The sequence below is a fragment of the Leptinotarsa decemlineata genome, unplaced genomic scaffold (genome assembly GCF_025532065.1).
Source record: "Leptinotarsa decemlineata unplaced genomic scaffold, Ldec_3_MD MMD2_tig00026361_RagTag_RagTag, whole genome shotgun sequence".
Classification (NCBI taxonomy): Eukaryota; Metazoa; Arthropoda; class Insecta; order Coleoptera; family Chrysomelidae; genus Leptinotarsa; species Leptinotarsa decemlineata.
Window position 1 is genome coordinate 4,953,205 of NW_027412704.1, and position 19,086 is coordinate 4,972,290.

Below are 19,086 nucleotides of genomic sequence, written 5' to 3' on the forward strand. Positions count from 1 at the left end.
ATATGTTTAATACATATGGCCACAACACCAAATTAGTAAAACCGACCAAGGAGGATTTTGATTTTCCATTGACATCTACAAATTTCGCAATAATTCTCGTTAAATGTCAAAAAATACAGTAAATTACATGCTTGGATTTATTGATTGGAAATAAATCATTGTGAAATATGATTGTTAAATGTGTCTTTCTGATTTCTAGCAGTAAAGAATGTGAAAATATTATAATGACATCCAAAAGATTAACAGCAATATCGACCCACTAAGAACGTTGAACTCCATTGTCTGATAAAATATTTCTCACAGAAATTTGCATGATTATATGAAATGACATAATTATAGTGGTTCACAAAATTATTCTATTGTTTGCCGTTATTTGTGATGAAAGCAAGTGTCGCCAAGTTGATTTTTGTTACAATGTTTTTACATCTTTCTCTGTGACACTGTCTTTTTTCCTACAAATTCTTCAGTGAAATATAAATTTTGTAAACAGTTGGAATCAATAATGTCTGTAGATGGCTATTGCCACATTTTGAAAGGACAATCTAACACGTTTTTGACCTGATAATTTTTTCAAATTGAATAGTATCAAATCGCAAGACGATATACAAAAAGAAAACCTGCTGAATATTCTAGGTATAGTGTTTATTGGAGATCCTGAAACATTTTAATGAAAAAAACTGCAAAAGGTATTAAATTAACCTGCATCATTATCAATATCAACTTTTCCAGGAGTTAATCAAGGCTACATACTCTCATCTAAGCAACAGTGTGCTCCAAAACACGTGATCTCCCAGACAAGGCTGCTTGTACAGAGTCGTACTAAGGAACGACCGATTTTTTTTTAAATATGCGGCTGGGTATAGGAAAATTTTTCAGGCGGATTGTAGGGACATAAATTTGCAGTTTCTTCTTCTTCAGCCGCAGCAGTACTTTGAAATACCGTATATGTACACACCACAAGAGTTAAAACGTAACTGACCACTTCGACACTGTAACAATGAGTTCCGCCAGCCGATTGCAGTTGAATCTGATTGGCCAGCGTAAGGAGGCTTGTTTATTTTACCCAATAGATGCAAATGTCAGTGGTGATCATGCTTTGATCATGTATCTATCTTTGTTTGGGTCACTTTGTTGGATGAATGTAGTTTAGTTCTTTCACGAAATGTCCATGCATTTTCATGTAGCTAAATTATTACACTGCTTGAAGTAAGTATTTGTACAACTCAATAAATTTGGTTTTATAACGCTTATTTTTTTTAATCTGTATTTGTTGATGGTACATTTTACGGTTGTGCCAGATCATCCAATTCATGCCAAAAGATCTTGGTAATCTTCGACTTATAGTGCTCGCTGTTGACAGTGATGGTCTGGCCAACGTCGTTCTCAAAGAAATATGGACCGATGACGCCGCAAGCCCAAAATCCTTATCAAACAGTGATGCATTGAACGCTCTTGGATCTCATGTGGGTTGGTATCGTCCCAAATTCGACAATTTTGTTGGCGAATAGTACTTTTGGTAGGGCGATTATGGGCGTAGCGCGCGGTACGTTGCCCGAACACGTGTTGTTGAATGCTAAATCCGCGTGGTGATTTGGCAAAACAGACTGAATAAATGACAACTAATTTGACAGGTGTACCTTCAACAAAATGGCCTTTATCAGTTGTCGAAAGTTCCCTGTTGAAGGCCCTATAGTATTACCGTCGGTAAAAACTGCTGGCCGTCGTTTCCATCTAGGACAAAACTGGTACAGTACAGCGTTTACAGTTCCAAAATCAGTTGCTACTTCCGATAAATCTTTGAATCGTCTTTTTTACCTCCGCCTGAAGTCATTAAATCACTTGCTTTTGACTTCATTTCCATTCAGTCTAAAGATTCTAGGCCTTGGTATTTAGATCCTTTGACATCAAGCATTTTCGTCTTCGGAAATTCTTTGAATTTAGTTTTTCATTTCATATGTACGCTCAGAAAGTTGAGAATCTTGCCACCAGTTGACGTAAAGGTCTAAACGTTCAGTCCCTATTATCCCTATTACAACTGCCCCCCATGCCCCCTCCCCATTGCGTCCATCCACCCCCGCTTCTCCGGAGCGGTCCACAACTTGCTGATGGGCGTTTACTTTCTAATCTGTTATGTTGTTTCATCATGACTTTCCTAACTGAATTATTGTTTGGGGTCCCCAAAAACTAACCGAGGGAGTGTCTTTAGTCTTGGATCTCAGTGAATCTGATAATAAGATCAGTTTGAGGTCTGGTTAGAAATTTTTATACGTACCGGAGACGCCTGACAGCGACTCTCGGGGGTGGTCTCTGATTCTGCTTAGTTGGCCTCCTGTGTTTGTTCCTCTCTCGGAATCTGGGGTAATCCCTGTGTAGTGCGTTATGTAGGTCGCTTAGCGCTGGATTATCATGCGCTCGAATTCTGTCAAACGTGTACTCTGCGTGTTTCCTCATGTATGCGTTATACGTAGTGTATGTTCAGATCCCAGAATATGTACCTATTCGGTACATATCTTGGAACGTTTATGGCGGCCCTTACACACGCGTTCATAAACGACTGGATCTGTCTTCTGTACGCGCTGCGCACTGGCCCCAGGCAGTGCAGGTATTCAGGATTATCGGTAGTATTACGGTCTTGATCATCAGCAGCTTCACTTTCAGTCCCATGTTGCTTCTTCAACCTATTATTGGTAATAGGTTTTGTCGGGCAGATCTCGCTATTCCTATTCTCTGCCATACGTGAGACCTGAACGTTAATCTTTTGTCTAGGTTGACCCCCAAGTATCTAACTTCGTTGGTCTACGGAATCTCTTGTCCGTTGAAGATGACGTTTCCTTCCGGGTGTACCATCCTCCGGGTGAACAGTATTGCCTCACTCTTGTCAGGGTTTATACTGATCTTTCACTTCTTGGCCCATTCCTCTAATCTATCTACCTTATTACTACTGACAACGATAGTGAACAGTGAGGGCATTCTGACTGTTGGGGAAAGTCTACGGGCGGAAATCAGAGGGACGTAATTAACTCCCTGACGAAACTAGGGTCTATACCTGAAATAAAGGGTCTTTTTTCAGGTATAGACCTGAAAAGGGGTTCTTTTTTCAGGTATCGGACGGAACTCCAGTGCAGTGGTATTTACACTGGCATTAACGTTGATTTTGGTAACATCGGTTGTTGAAAATCTCGAAATTCCATGTAGAAGTTGTCTATGAAATTTTCAAACCCTTTTAGAACAAACAAACTGAATTTATTTCGAAAGAGGCATCACAATATACGTGATATATCCGGAAACACGTGCGTCGATGATGCTTGGCACGTAATTATAGAATGTAATTAATAAAGTCGAGTTAAATCGGCATAATTTCAAGATAGATCACGAATAACTTGGCAATGATCGTAGTGATTGACCCAGACTGTGTGCGTTCTTGTTTTAAATGCAAGCCCGGTATCAATCTATAATTAAATGTTTAATTGGCACTTAACAAAAGAAGATTATTTTTACGGTTGCACATAAGTGCCATGGACGATTTGCCACAACTTATTTTATGAGTATCTAACTACATTTTATCTTCAAGTGGTGTTTAGGTTTTCCACGCTTAATGATTTATCTGTAACAGAGTGAAAAATGGTAGATCATCCTTAAACGTTGGGATGATTTATAGCTGCTTGGCAACATGAATTACTAAACATCAACAGCAGATCGTTTTATCTGTCACTCCGGGCCAGTTTACGTGACAGCATAACAGTAAAAATAACCAATTTTTTAAAATATTAAAGTTTACAAAGAAGAGATGTGCTTGTACTATTCTTTATCATAGATTCACCACTCCATTGCTGTGAATGGATTCGAAATCAACACTCTTCCATCTGCTTTATCATTACGCTATAAACACTATTATTGCTTGATGTCAATGATCTTGAACCTCGCCAAGGCCGGATCATTCAGTCTCTCTTGAAAATCGAAAGTACTTTGTTGATTCTCTGCTGGTTTCATCACATGAATTATAATCGTTTGTAAATTTGTAACCATCACAAGTGAAAATTCAATAATAAATCCTTAAAGGACCGCCTACCATTATGCATAACATGACGCTTTGAATTCGATTAGATTCAATTTTTTTAGTTGAGCCGTTCAAAAAATAAAAAGGGGGAGACATTAAAGAAATGCACTGTAGTAGTTGAAAGAGGTGACATTTCATTTACAAGGAACACTGTCGTCCTCAATGGTGGACATCGATGTTTCGGAATAAGACACTTTCCTCTTCAGCACCAATCTGGAAACCATTACAAGGTGAAGCTCTGAATTCAAGTGTCTTATCCCGAAACGTCGTAAAATTTTTATGTTTTATTTTGTTTGCTCGCTTGACACTCATGTTTTCGTCAGTCCTTACCTTGCTTCTCAAGCAAAGTTTTTACGTTAGTTATTTTCTTTTGCATTTGATTCGTGTTTCTCGCGAATCGTTTGAAAGTCTGGTATAGATTTTTGTCGTATCTCAATTTATAGTACTCTTCAAAAATAAGCGAGGAATGCTCTTATCTCGGTCTTGCACTATTTTGTAACAATAATAACGATGTGATTGTTCGTGAATAATCTCGTTAATATACAGTAAATGTTGACGGGTGAAATAGTGGATAAGGATGAAACAACTATGTTGTGTCTTCAATAATCTGACAGGTGCAGGAATAGTTTAGAAGCGTAAGCAGCTTTCTAACGCGTCTCGTCGTAATAACACACTTTTCATTACCGGGAAATGAACCGGAATGTTCAATCGGTAATTCTATTTATCACTCTGAAGATGGACTTAAATAGATTTTCTCTTTTGTGGGAAAGGCTCCAAAATAACGTCGCAGCACAATGAAACTGCCTGCTGGTAGTGTGTACATACGAGGCTTCTGAATAAAATTTAATCTTGTTACAGTACGTATAGGGCTTGTCTCGTTGCATGGAATATTTTCATATTTCATGTGCTGGCTGCTAATTGGGTTATTTTTAATTAAAGAAGTGAGTAATTTAATGCGAAATGGCCGTAATATCATTTTCAGTAGAGTTATATGAGCGTATGATTTCAAAAATTGAGTTTTTTCAAACGAGTTCCTTTTATTGGGATACTTTTTCTTCCTAGATCTCTTCGTGGTGACCATATAGTCAGATTCATTGATAACACATGATACAACTGAGATATTAGTACCATGCGGACAAATTTGAACGGCTCAGTACACGTTAAATCCAGGCATGTTAGTCAAATGAAGGCAAGTATCTCGGTATGTGAGACAGTCAAATTTAAAGTTGTATAAACTTTTATTGTGGCACCCTTGAACTTGTCTTGAAATCTACTCATCACTACATAATATATCCCAAGGTCATAGGTGAAAAAAATCTTTTTTTACACATTTATTGGAAATATCTCGTTTCCTATGGGTTTTGTGCTATTTTCATATATCTATCTATACTACTATGTCAATCTATCTATACCTACTTCCCTACTATCCCAACTAATATTATAAATGCGAATGTAAGTTTGTTTGTTACGGTTTCACGCGAAAAATGTACAAAAAAATCTCAAAATCTACCCACTTTGTTGGTTAGGTTATGTTAGGTTATAGTTTAGGTTAGGATAGGTTAGGATTTTCTTTTTAATTTATATTAGTGATATTTTCAACTTGCCTGTAGATGGTAAAATGAGTTCATTTGCGGATGACACAGTTATATTCTTCAAGGACAGTAACTAGTTTAGTCCGAAACAAAAAATTATTAAATCGTTTCCTATAGAAGTGGATTACATAAGGAAAAAATTAATTACCTTAAATTTGAAAAAAAACCATTCATGTGCCCTTCACAAGCTACGAACTTACCCCCATTCACGAAAATAGAGTTTGAACATGGAAATGAGATGATGCTAATTAAATCAGATAAGAAAGTTAACGGTTACGGATATTCTGAAGTACTAGATATTCATCAGTTAATTGTTCTGTATCTGGCATTAATACAGAAATGCATAACACCAAAAACATTGAACATAGTTATCCGACTAGATAAAAAGAATGTTCCCTAAGTATGCTGAAAACAATAGGACAGAGATGTCATTTATATCTTGCATCAAAGATTTATAATATTTTGCCATACTCATTTAAAATACTCAATTCAGTATCTCTATTATTCAAGTCTAAAGTACGGAAATGGTTAATGAATAAACCGCGTAATGCAATCCAAAGTGTATTTCATCAGTTCGGACTTCCATTGTCTAATATAATGTAAATTGATTTGAAATCCCTGAAAAAAAATTAAAAAGATAAACCGAAAATAACAATGTTATTAAACAAAAAACTGAAATTACAAAGAAATAACATACAAGCAGCAACAAAAAAAAATAGAAATATTTAATAAAAGCTGAAAATTTGAAATATTATTAACAAAAAATGAAAAATAAAAGGTTCCAAACCAAGTTACGTCACGACGGTTCGATGTTCTTATTATTGAAACTGCTGTTGTAATGGTAGGAAATATAGATTTATTTGTCATTTTAATTGGGCGTATCTTACCTCATCATCAAGAAATTTTCTTTGAAAAATTGGTTTAAGAAAATGTAAAAACTGAAATATATTTTTCGAAAGTTTTGATAAATATCCTCGATCTGAAAAACACATTGTTTCTTCATGCAATAAATGGCTGTTAAACGGCTTCTGCACTCTTTAGAAAAGAAAGAAAATCTTTTGTAAAAACACTCGAGAAACATACAGTTCGTCAAGTTAACAAAACTGAATAAATAATAACTGTATTTTTATGCCAATAGCAAACCAAATATCACTGTGGACATCACAAACGTGCTGGGTTGAATTTTCTAGTGTAACGTCTTTCGACGTTTCCTCTCACAAAAGAAAAAGTGACAATATAGGAAATAGCAGTCAGTAACGGTTTCTCGAAAAATCTTGAAAGATTTTCAAAGAACTAGGTATGAAGGTGGTATTTGACAAAAGTCATACACTACAGAGCCTTTTAAGAAATCCAAAGGACGAAATCGAGAATTCGGAAAATTCTGGAATTAAATATAGATATAAGAAACACTTAGCACACCTTAAATTTGAAAGACCAGAAAAATCAGCAGTCGCCTAACATGGGCGACTGCTGGAAGAACTGGAGATGAATATTGTTGAAGACGAGAACACAGAGGAGATTGAAGTTTTACAGCGACTGGAAGACGAAGAAGAAGAAGAAGAAGAAGGAAATTGAAATTAGAACTTGTAGTTCTTATTATTATTATTGAGTTTTTTAAATTTCAACTTTCATGAATGTATGAAATGGTACTTTTGAATAAAAAAAATCAACGAAAAATTTAATTCTCTTTTTTTAATCACTTAGGAAGTAGTTAATATAAAAAGGATCAAAATTGAAAATCAATTAAGGTATTTTTCTAAATATTCTGGCAATGTTTTGAATTTATCATTATTAGAGTTATTATTTAGAATTACATATTTATTAATATTTTATAAACTTTATATACGGCCTCCAATGATACTTTAACTAGTTGAACACTGTTTAACAAAAGTTGAAGATAATTCAATCCTCTACAATATTTATTATAATTATAATGATTAACGAAAAAAACATATTTTAAACAGATTTGAACAAATAGCATAGAACTCATGGAAAACGAGATATTTTCAGTAAATGTGTAAAAAAATCGGTTTTTCGACCTTTAACCTTGAAATGTATGTAGTCGCGGACACCCTTCGATTGATTGGTAGGTTTTGAGGCAACTTTTAGGGTCTAATGAAATTAACTTTCAATGTTCAAGCCAGTCTCGGATATACCTACACAGTAAGTTGAATGGACTGATGCCTATCAGAAAACAACTACTCCACTGGCTAATACCACAAACGTCGTTGGATTATATCCGACAGGCGTCAGTGCAGGAATCTTCACAGAACATTTTCTGCATATGCAATCGGCAATACAACTGATAGAGTCGACTTTCAATTTTGGAACAGGTACACTTGCAGACCGGTTTAGGCTACTTAGCCACTCGTCAGTGCAAGATAGTCACCATCGGCCTAAAGCCTAAAGTCAATGATATTCCATAATTGAAAATTGAAATTCTTTCAGAGTATTTCATTCCTCGTCTTAAGTTGGAGCGAACATCAAAAATGTCACTCCATCTAGTGGACGAGGTAATAATTAACTGCATATCCGTAATTTGCCCGATTCCTCTGAATAGGGAAAAAAAACTTTCTTATTAGTCAGTGGGTTATGCTTGAAAACAGGCAGTAAACAAATCTAAAGAAATGAACTTTAAATGTTCAAGCCCGTCTCAGATATACCTACCCAGTAGGCTGAATGGACTGACGCCTATCAGAAAACAACTACTCCACTGGCTAATACAACGAACGGCGTTGGATTATATCCGACAGGCGTCAGTGCCAACGCCGAACATTTAAAGTTCAGTTCTTTAGATTTATTTACTGCCTGTCTTCAAGGATAGCCCACTGACTAATAAGAAAGTTTTAGTGTGTCAAAGTAAAGGTTAACAACACAAGTTTATAGCTGACTATCTTTCATTCCGAGATGAAAGCCCTAATATTGCTGGTGTAACGATGAAATCTTGTTTCGTTTCGACATATTCGAATTGTTTGCTACCAATATGCCTCACGAGCTCTAGAACCGAATCGCATTTCTCAATGGGCTACGCTTCTTCGCCTCATGAATTATTCAAAAGCGATACTTGAAGTAGTAAAATTCCGTGTAGTACACAAATTCTGCTATAGATTTTGTTTCCACGCGGAATTTCATCTCACGGAAAATTTGCCGAGGTAATTAGCATGAAATATAATCGGCGACGCGAAGGCGAACGGGATTACGGTGATTACTCGGGCGACGCGACGTTTCGAGACACCGGTATTCGACGATTGAATGTCTTCGACGCGGAATTCGTTTCGATGAAATTAAAACGGCTGGCTGCGTACGAGGACTGTGTCTTTCCAGTAGTCTGGTCGATATGGGAAAAATGTTCGTTGTGGAGTTGAGTAGTAAACGATTTATAACCTGGTCTGGCTGTAGAGACCATGTATCCGCAGTATCATTCATCTTTGACCACTCCTACAACGGTGAGGTAGTGATCATTGGGTTTGGGAATCTTGTGCTCTGAGAAGACGTAGCGAATCAAGAATGACCGCTGTTTGCCTTTGTCCAGATGACGTTTTGATTTTTTTTTGAGTCTTTGAGTAAAGTTGTCTATTTGTTTTGTTGTTAAACTTTTAAAGACGTCATATACCTACGAAGACTATACATATAGTCCAGTCATCTCGTATAAACTTGTATTTTGACTATATAGGCTCCGTTGACCCGGTGTGTCTTCAACACCAACACTTTTACTTTCAACTTTCCTTTACCCATTACCGGTTCACGATTTCACTACCGATTTTCTTTAAGTTTCGGTCACGCGCTTAGAAACAAAACAGCTCTCCTATTTAGGCCACCTTCCTCAGCCTCGAAGGTTAAGGGTTGAGGGGTGAGACCCCCGAACTCGTCTCGACGGGCTCCGGTGACTGACTTTTTGTGTCTCTCGCAAAAACTCCCAAGCCTTCGTGTCAGCAACGCTAGCCACAACAACCTCATCTCAGCGTTTTTAACCTTCCCAAGCGTATGATCATCGGCAGGATATAATATATACATTTGTTTAGTCTAGCCCAACTTGTACATGATCACAACGAAGCTCGAAGGTCCGACAGTCATAAAGTAGTTCGAACGCTTTTTCATTTGGGAAAATATCGTCACGGAAGAACCGGGTGTTCGATCTCGATCTCAACGAATAAAATAATTTTTTACGTTAATGACAGCAATGACAGTTATTACAATTCCATTCGCAAATGAAATCTTTGAACCGGACAGTTTTCTTCTTCAAATGCAAGTTGCATCTGTATGTTGATCTGATTACGGCAATCTCTCAAATGCTTTCAAAAATTGAAATGTATATAAAGTTTGTCCCTTGATTATTTTTTAATTTTAGTTATCGGTTATTGAATTGATAAATATTTAATTAATGACAGAAACAATAAATATAATGTAATACCTACTTGATAAGAAATGAAAATTATTGTTAATTATGTATTTATCAATAATTAATGAACTCTATATGAAGTTTTTTGACCAGGTCAACTGCGCGCTCTTTTGTAACAAAAGTTGTATGGAATTTAATCCACTACAATATTGATGATGAATACAAATAACAAAAAACCCATAGGAAACAAGATAGTTGCCAAAAATTTGCAAAAAATCGATTTTTGTGTAGGTTTTGAAGTTTTAAGACAACTTTCAGGATGTTGAAATAAAAGTATATACAGTGTGTCCGCAAAGTATGGAATAAATTCGATATTTCCAAAACCAAAGGTCGTTTTACAAAAACCTGAAACACGTCGATTTTCAATTTTAATATTCTAGATTTTTACAACAAAATTTCATTATACAGGGTGATCCATATTGATGTGATGACGTCATCGGTATTTTTTAAAATTGAAACATCCTGTATTTGATATCAGTTTTAGGTAATCCGTAACGAGCTGATTCCGAAAAGGTATGATACTTGGGGTCTAATGGACAGAATTTGAAAAATGTTCGCTTAGAAAATTAATTTTATTGATATCTAATGAAAGTATAAATTAATTAATCATTTTATGTTTTTCTGATGATTAATTCAACAATGGAAAAGTAATCTAGCCATAAATACATGAATTTGTTTTAAATGTTCGAATTGTAGTCCTTGCTGTATTTGACAGTAACCTAAACGTTGAATAAATTATTGTTGAACCTTGTTTATGGTTTCTTGAAATATTGCTTATTTCTGTTCGAATTATCTCTTTTAATTTTTGAATATATGCTGGTTTCGTTTTATAAACAACATTCTTCAGATGGCCCCACATAAAGTAATCCAACGGATTTAAGTCTGGCGACCTCGCTGGCCATTTAATATGCCCACGTCTACCAATCCATCGACTCGTAAACATTTGGTTGAGATACCTGCAGCATAATGTGGAGGCGCACCATCTTGTTGAAACCATAAACTTCCAACAAAACTTCCAGGATTAATTCTACTGGGAAATAAATTAACTAAAGTAGGTACAAGATATCCCCTTAAAAAATGAAGGTATGTTGGCCCGTCTAAAGTACCGTCGAGAAAGTAGGGTCCGATGATCCTGTTTCTTACAATGCCAGCCCATACATTTACATTTTGCGGGTATTGTGTATGATGCTCACGCATCCAGTGGGGGTTTTCTTTGGCCCAGTACCTACAATTCTGACGGTTGACCCCACCATTTAATGTAAAAGTCTCGGTCTCAGTGACAGTTATCCATCATGGCTTCACAAAATTATATTCTATCTGGATCATCCTCGTTCAATTTCGGTAGATGCCATTTTTCCAATTTTAATACTTTGTGTACAGTTGTTTTCCTGACATCGAAATCACGACTAACCTTACGAACAGAAGTGTGCACATCTTCTTCAAAAGAAAGTAGAACATCTAGTTTTGTATCATCATATACAGAAGGACAACCTGATTTGCGTGCATTTTCAACTGTACCAGTAGCCAATCATAATAAGTATTTCAATTCTTTGCTCTACACTTAAATTCATTACTACTTCAAATTAATTCGAAGCAATACTACAGAAAATTCGAATTAATTCTTATCCTATTTAACAGTTACTGAACGTCAATCAAAATAATGACATTTCACAATAACAAAAAAACTAGCCGCCTAGTTTTTTGAAATTAATAAGAAATACTTTTTAGCACGGTTACTGTTAACTACAGCAAGGACTACAGTTCGAACATATGAAATGAAGTCACATCTTTCAAACTATGTCCGTTAGACCCCAAGTATCATACCATTTCGGAATCAGCTCGTTACGGATTTTCTAAAACTGACACCAAATACAGGGTGTTGCATTTAAAAACATACAGATCACGTCATCACATTAATATGGAACACCTTGTATAATGAAATTAGAATATATAATATATAAAATGTAGAATATAAAAATTAAAAATCGACGTGTTTCAAGTTTTTGTAAAATGACCGTTGGTTTTGGAAATATCGAATGTATTCCATAATTTGCGGACACACTGTATATGTTTATAGCTGGGTAACTCAATTTTCGAAAAAAAGACACATGCAAAGCCCAAAAACTTTCCGAAAGAGAATTCATTCAAATCACGAAACTGAATATTTTAGGATGTCTCAAGTATTGAATATATTGTAATTTTTGTTGTTTTTTGGGAAAGGGGAAGTAATAATTTGAATACCTTTTTTATAGATTTGTCTCTAAAAATGCAATATGCATCATTTGAAGTAGTGAAAATATTGGGGAATAATTACAAATTAGATAAGTGTATATTAATTATGTTCCATGATAAACTGTCAAATTGTGAATGGGTCGGGATTCGAATTGAAATTAATCTGTTTTGTTCGACACATTTCATTGCTTATTTGAGTTTACTCGGTCGGATTGCATTCCAATCCACTCGTAAATAACGAAGAACTGGTCTAACGAGCATTCAAACATTAATGTATTTTGATTAAAAAAGTTCGCCAGGTTATCGATCAAAGCGTCGACGATTACTGTTATAGTAGTTTGATTGTCTTCTGTTCCGCATCATTCGACGACCATTTATATTGTTTTATTTTTGTTGCAGGAAGTTGGCAGCATAATAGGAAAAAAAGGAGAAATTGTGAAGAGGTTCAGAGAAGAGGTGAGTAAAGATGAATTGTTTATAGTGTAATCATCCAGAAATAGTAATATGCATATAACACTCAGAGGACCTGTAATTCGAAGAAAAATTTTAAGAGTGCTATCCTGCTTTATTTGACGTACTCGAAAATGGTGACAACGATGGGCTTGTTTCATGCTATGGAAAATGATACTGGTTTGCTTATAGACTGATCGAGTTAGGGGTATATTATACTTTTCAAGCCTAATCGGTCTCAAAATCTCTTTATATTTGCAGAAAAAAGAATAATTCGAAAAGCAAGAATTTAAATTGGCCGCGTGTCTGTTGGCCAATAAAATTGATCGTGTCTAGAGCGGAGTTGCCAAGTGTATTGGTTTTTAATATCCAATCACAGATCTGATGATCCAATTTGACAGACGCCATTTTTGTTGTTATTGTTGTCAACTCGGTGTGAATACAATTGTTACAATTAAGTAATTACATAACGTTTTTTGGTAAAAGGTAGGTCTTGGCGGGTACCTATTTTACTGCATATTCCGTGTCATTAGTTTACATTCCGAAAAATATTTTTTCAGGTTATTTTTGGATTGATATGTTCTGGAGTAATTCTACATTTCACTGTACATATTTTTGCTTCTCTTTTCAGTCACCATACTGCTCCTTGGCCGAGATAAAATAAAAATTAAATCAAAACTTTCCATCCTTCGATAAAAGACAAAGTCTGAAATGAATGTCATATAAATAAAAGGGACCTACTAAATATACCACCTACTGTTTCAATTTTTCATTCTTCATTTCGGTACCAAAGTATTGCAAAGTGAAATTCATCGATCATTTCAAAATCGAATCTTGGAAAGTTGTCGGGAGTCAGCTTTAACAAAACTAGGCTCAACATTCATTTTGAAATTATTTTAACGAAAATACGAAGTTTGTGGAAACCACTGACATTAGAAAGAGCACATTGTCGCATACAGTACAGAGGGCGCTAGCTGACTGGATGACAATATGGTTAATATACCAGTAACGTTGAATTTCTTATTTTTTGGTGGGTGGCATGAATGAATGAAATGGAGTACCCATATCACAATTAATTAGTTTATTCGGCATTGAAAATGTATGTCATATCGGATCCATTCTGCTTGTTTTTGCAACATTGAGTTTCAACTTTTTCTTAGCTGACAGCTCGCATAGGAACAATTCGTTTTTTCATCGAGTTTAGTTTGTGTATGTTTTGAAAGTGATTTGAATATTAATATGGTGCATTCTTGTGCTGATTTTGATTGTGCGGAAAGGCACAAGAAAACAGAAAGCGCATTGGTTTATAAGTGAGTTATTTCAAATAATGAGTTTAGGTTCCCAAAGGATAAAATGATAAGAATAAAAAATGGGTGAAAGTATAGAAAAGGAAGAACTACAATTCTTCTACTCTTCCAAAACTTTATGGAAAGCATTTAAAAAGGAGCTATAAATGAAAGGGGAACGAAAATATTGAATTTGATGACAGAGTTTTTCATTTCAACTTCAAGTATTCTCCTCAGAAAGTATGAAACAAAATTAATTGAATTTTATCATATGATTAATGGTGTTATTACCTCAGAAGCTATTCTTGGATCAGTTTGAGTACAATCAATTATGTCTATACTTAACCTCATTCAACCTTCCTCTCAAATTTTGGAAGATTCAACAGATTACCCAAGCCAGCCTATAACGCTTGAATTTAGTAGCTATATTAGAAAGAGGTATGTATGTAGGAACCTTTTTTTTGTATAATAAATTGCAGTTGTACAAATTGAGGATTGTAGAATAAATTGAATATTTGAAACGATTCTTTAATCCAGTTTGCTATATTTTATGATTTTCATAACTATATTATTAAATAATGCATAAAATCATAGTTTAGGTAAATATTTTGTGATCTATCAACTTTGTGTACTAATTTTAGATATAGAACTTATTTGCAAACATGATTTTTCGTGTATATTTTATTCCTTGTGGAGAATTTTTCATTAATTTAAACGTTAACGGGTTCATATACACTTCCATAAATAAATTGATAATTATAGGCTCCGTAAATTTTACGATTTGGCAATGTTGATTATTTCTATTGTTCCTATTGGTCAATCGAACAAGAAGCGGGAATAGGAGCGTGATGTCATCACCCTACCACATTCGATTTTTAATAATTAATTACGGGAAAACTATGGTACTTGGAGAGATGAAACAAAGTGCACTGTTTTTCAATTTAAAATCAAGTGAACTATAAACCAAAAATCATGAAACAAGCCATTCTTTGAAACAAATTACGGAAGAAAATGTTCAATGTCCCCTATTTTGACATTTTAATCCAAACAGATTTTGTCTTAAAAACACCCTATCCTTGGTCTGGATAGTACTAATGAAACTAAATTAACGTGCCAAGTTTCGAATGTATAGCTATTCAGATTTTACCATCTAAAAATACCCAGATTTTGTCGCCGACTCACTAATGATCATAGTAATATTCATACTCTGTCAATCTAAGCAACAGAGTGCTCCAAAACATTATCATGCATAGAGCACGTGATATCCCAGACGAGGCTGCTTGTAAAGAGTCGCGCCAAGGAACGATCGAAATTTCATTCTTTTTTATTTAATATGCGGCTGGATATTGGAATTTTTTTTGGGAGGAGTAGGGACACAAATTAGCAGTTTTTCAGCCGTATCAGTACTCACCATTTTAACAATTTTAAACTTTAAAATACCATATATGTACATACCACATGCGTTTAAACGTTACTGGCCACTCCGCCACTGTAACAACGAATTCCGTAAAGAGGCTTGTTCATTTTATCCAATAGATGCAAATGTGCGTGGCGATCTTGCTGTGATTATGCATCTATCTTTGTTTGTTGGATGGATATAGTTTAGGTACTTCCAGAAGTCAAAAAAACCTGAAATTTGCTGTGTAAGCTAGGATTATCACACTCAATAAAAATTCGTCAGTTTTCAAGCTAGGTTCATATAAATTGGTAAATAAACATTCCATACAAATAGAAAATACGTATTTCAGCACATACACTATGGCACTTCTCAACCCCTTAAAATAGGGAATTAACATTTGTATGGGGTAATTTGAAAGTTTGATAATTTATGTTCGAAGATTCTGGTTTTAGAATTTCTAGATGTTTTTCCAATATAACATTTTGGGCACGAGCTACAGTTTAGCCTGTGGGCAGCCGATTTGTTGTCTTTGTCGATATTGGATTTGTTGTTTTTTGTATGTCCACTTCAGTTTTTATTAGTCTTGTATGTTATATGTTTGAATATATGTTTAAAATGTGTTTTTCCGTTAACCAGCTGTCGCACCCCTACGAACGACAACCCTCAGAAGTCTAAACTTGTGCGAGCTAAGGACTAGCGAGGTCTTACCTTTCAACGCGTGATTCCAACGTGTGTTGACGTTCTGTTTAGTTAGTAGTCTACTTATCTTTTTTGATGCCTTTCCTGTATATGTCAGTGTTTAGGAAGTGTTACTATTATCTTTCAAGTGAGGGTATACTTGTTGAACGGCTTATTTAAATTGTTTTTTTTTTCAAATTCAGTTCTCAATTAAAATTCTCAGTGGATTGGACAGATTATCAGTGGAATGGCCCATAAAGTCACCAGATTTGAACCCGTTAGATTTTTTGGGTTATTCAAAGACGGCAATCTATAAATCTCGATGAACATCTCTGGATGACTCACGTCAAAGAATTATGGATAACTGCCGCAACTGCTTCAAAATCCGATAGCGTCCTGAACAAAACCTTCATCACTGTATTCAGTGTATTCTAGTTGAAAATGTTTTTCATGTTGCAGAATCGCTCTATATAATTGTTTTCTTGTTGACGTTTCGAATGTAATTACATTCTTCTTCAGGGCTCTGTAACAATGAATTTTCATAAACATACCTTCCATTCATTGTTACAGAGCCCTGAAGAATTTAACTTCAAAACGTCTTCAAGACGTTTCGAATTCAAAGAAACACTAAACTAGTTAACTGCTCTATATAATCATCGCTAAATCCACTTTGGATTGATGTTATATTTTTGTTGTTCTTGTATATCTGATCTCATACCGGCCCAACAAAACTTTTCTTTTACAGAATGTGCTCCTGAAAAGATAATTACGTCCAGCGAATCGTTTCGCCAGCGTTGTGAAGAGACATTCTTTCGGAAGGCACAATGTCTCCATGACCTTTCCTTGGCGAACCGCCAAATCTTTCAGGCAGCCTCCGAAATATATTTTGTGTGTCAACTGATTTATTTTTGCTCGTGAATATGTGTGTGTGTGTAAAAGATGAATCACCGAAAACCTTGAGAGATGAGGTGTTTATATTTTCTTTTTTGCCGATTTAATTTTCTTCCTTATGTTTCCAGAGCGGTGCCAAAATAAACATATCCGATGGTTCGTGTCCCGAAAGAATCGTCACAGTCATAGGAGTAACGAGTTCCATTTTCAAGGCGTTCACGTTAATTTGTAAAAAATTCGAAGAGGTAAGTTGTTGGGATTATTTTTAGGGTAGATGTCTCAAACATTGTCATAATGAAAGGTATCACATTAAATATATACTAAACTCCTGTAATCAGCATCCATTATATTCGTGAATATTCAATAGAATTGATAAAATGTCATAATAATATTACCCAACAGTTACAAACCATTTACAGGGTATCTAAGTATGTTAAAAAAGTAATATAGATCCTAATAATTACAAAGTTAATAAAATAATTTTAGAAATTTTCCTTCTCCTGTAAATTCTTTCTTTTTAGAGCCAGTTTGCCCTCAAGAAGCACTAACTGCAATAAATAAACTGAGCCATTCTAGCTCGTTCATGACCTAAATAGCAAGTTGTTTAAGACCTCTGCTGAATTTATTTTAAATCCTTTGACTTACTTAATTAATATAATTTTTTCCATTGGCATCTTTCCTGATACTTTGAAAATATCTAAGGTGATTCCACTTTCTAAAAAGGGCGATTAATCCCAAATGGACAATTATCGTCCAATCAGTATCATTCCATTAATTGGCAAAATAATTGAAATCATCCTAAAAGATAGGCTTTACTCTTTTTTTGAAAACAAACTTTATTTCACCGAATCACAGTTTGGTTTCCTGAAAAACAAAAATACTACCCACGCTGCTTTCAAGGTTGTTGCCGAGATAGTGGAAGGCCTTGATCAGGGCAGGCATACTTCTCTGACATTATGCGACCTGACCAAGGCCTTCAATTGCATTTCACATTCCCTACTTATTGAAAAACTAGGTTATTATGGCATAAGGGGCACTACTCTGGAACTCCTTCGTTCATATCTTACAAACAGATTTCAGTGTGTAAAATCTGATTTCAAAAAAATTGAGCATGGCGTCCCTCAAGGTTCAATCTTGGGACCTTTCTTAATTATTGTGTATATAAATGACTTATGCCACGCCATGGCACCTACTAAATGTTTTCTATTCTCTGACGACACAACAATTATTTGCTCAAGCAAGTCTTGCACTAACTTGAAAGACTCCGTCATCACAGTACAAAACTCAGCTAAGCTTTGGTTCACGAAGAATAAACTCAAATTGAATGAAAGAAAAACCCAAAATTTGATTGTCTCCACAAATTCAAATTATCGCGAGGGGGCAAATGTGTCGTTTCTAGGCATTACGATTGATGACAAATTAAGCTGGAGAAATCATCTTGACCTTGCTGTTCGCAAATTATCTTGTACCCTCTTCGTTCTGAGAAGGTTAAAACATGTAACGAACTTATTTTTCCCTTTTTCATTCTGTACTTTCGTACGGTATTCTCCTTTGGGGAAACTCTGCTAACGCAATTGCTGCTTTCAGATACCAGAAAAAAGCCATAAGCATCTTGGCTAACCTGGGATACAGAGACCACTGCCATCAATTTTTTATTCGTCTGGGTATTATGCCTCTGCCTACTTTATATATTTATACTGTTCTGCTAGAAATACATTGCAATAAAGATACTTTACTAAAAAACTCCGACATCCATAACCACAATACCAGATCAGCTGACTTACTAAATATTCGTCATCACATTTTTATTTTAATTTAACTAATATGACTGTGAATTTGCTGTGACTTGCCATAAATGTATAAACTACATAATCTGGTCAAATAAACTACTACTACTACCACAATTTGAGAAAATGAATAACAAAATTATAATATAATAAAATGAAAAATACTATACCAGAAAATTGAAAATTATCCATGAAATACTGAGATGCAGTGTCAACAATGTATTCTAGGGAATTAAAATTGATATCACACAAATTTGAAATTGAATTGAAAATATTGCAAATGCTAAAGAAGAAAGGTGACTTGAGATACAAATT

The 19,086-nt window shown here is 35.0% G+C and overlaps 1 protein-coding gene across 7 annotated transcripts in view; it reads left to right on the top strand.

The window, feature by feature from the left end:
• Window positions 1–19,086, top strand: part of mub (poly(rC)-binding protein mub) — a 300,043-nt gene that overhangs the window by 233,260 nt on the left and 47,697 nt on the right. For all 7 annotated transcript variants that reach the window (XM_074184984.1, XM_023164514.2, XM_023164481.2 and 4 more), the window contains 2 exons: window positions 12,680–12,736; window positions 17,113–17,229. In XM_074184984.1, coding sequence (XP_074041085.1) covers window positions 12,680–12,736; window positions 17,113–17,229 — 174 coding nt within the window. The remainder of the gene's footprint in view (window positions 1–12,679; window positions 12,737–17,112; window positions 17,230–19,086) is intronic.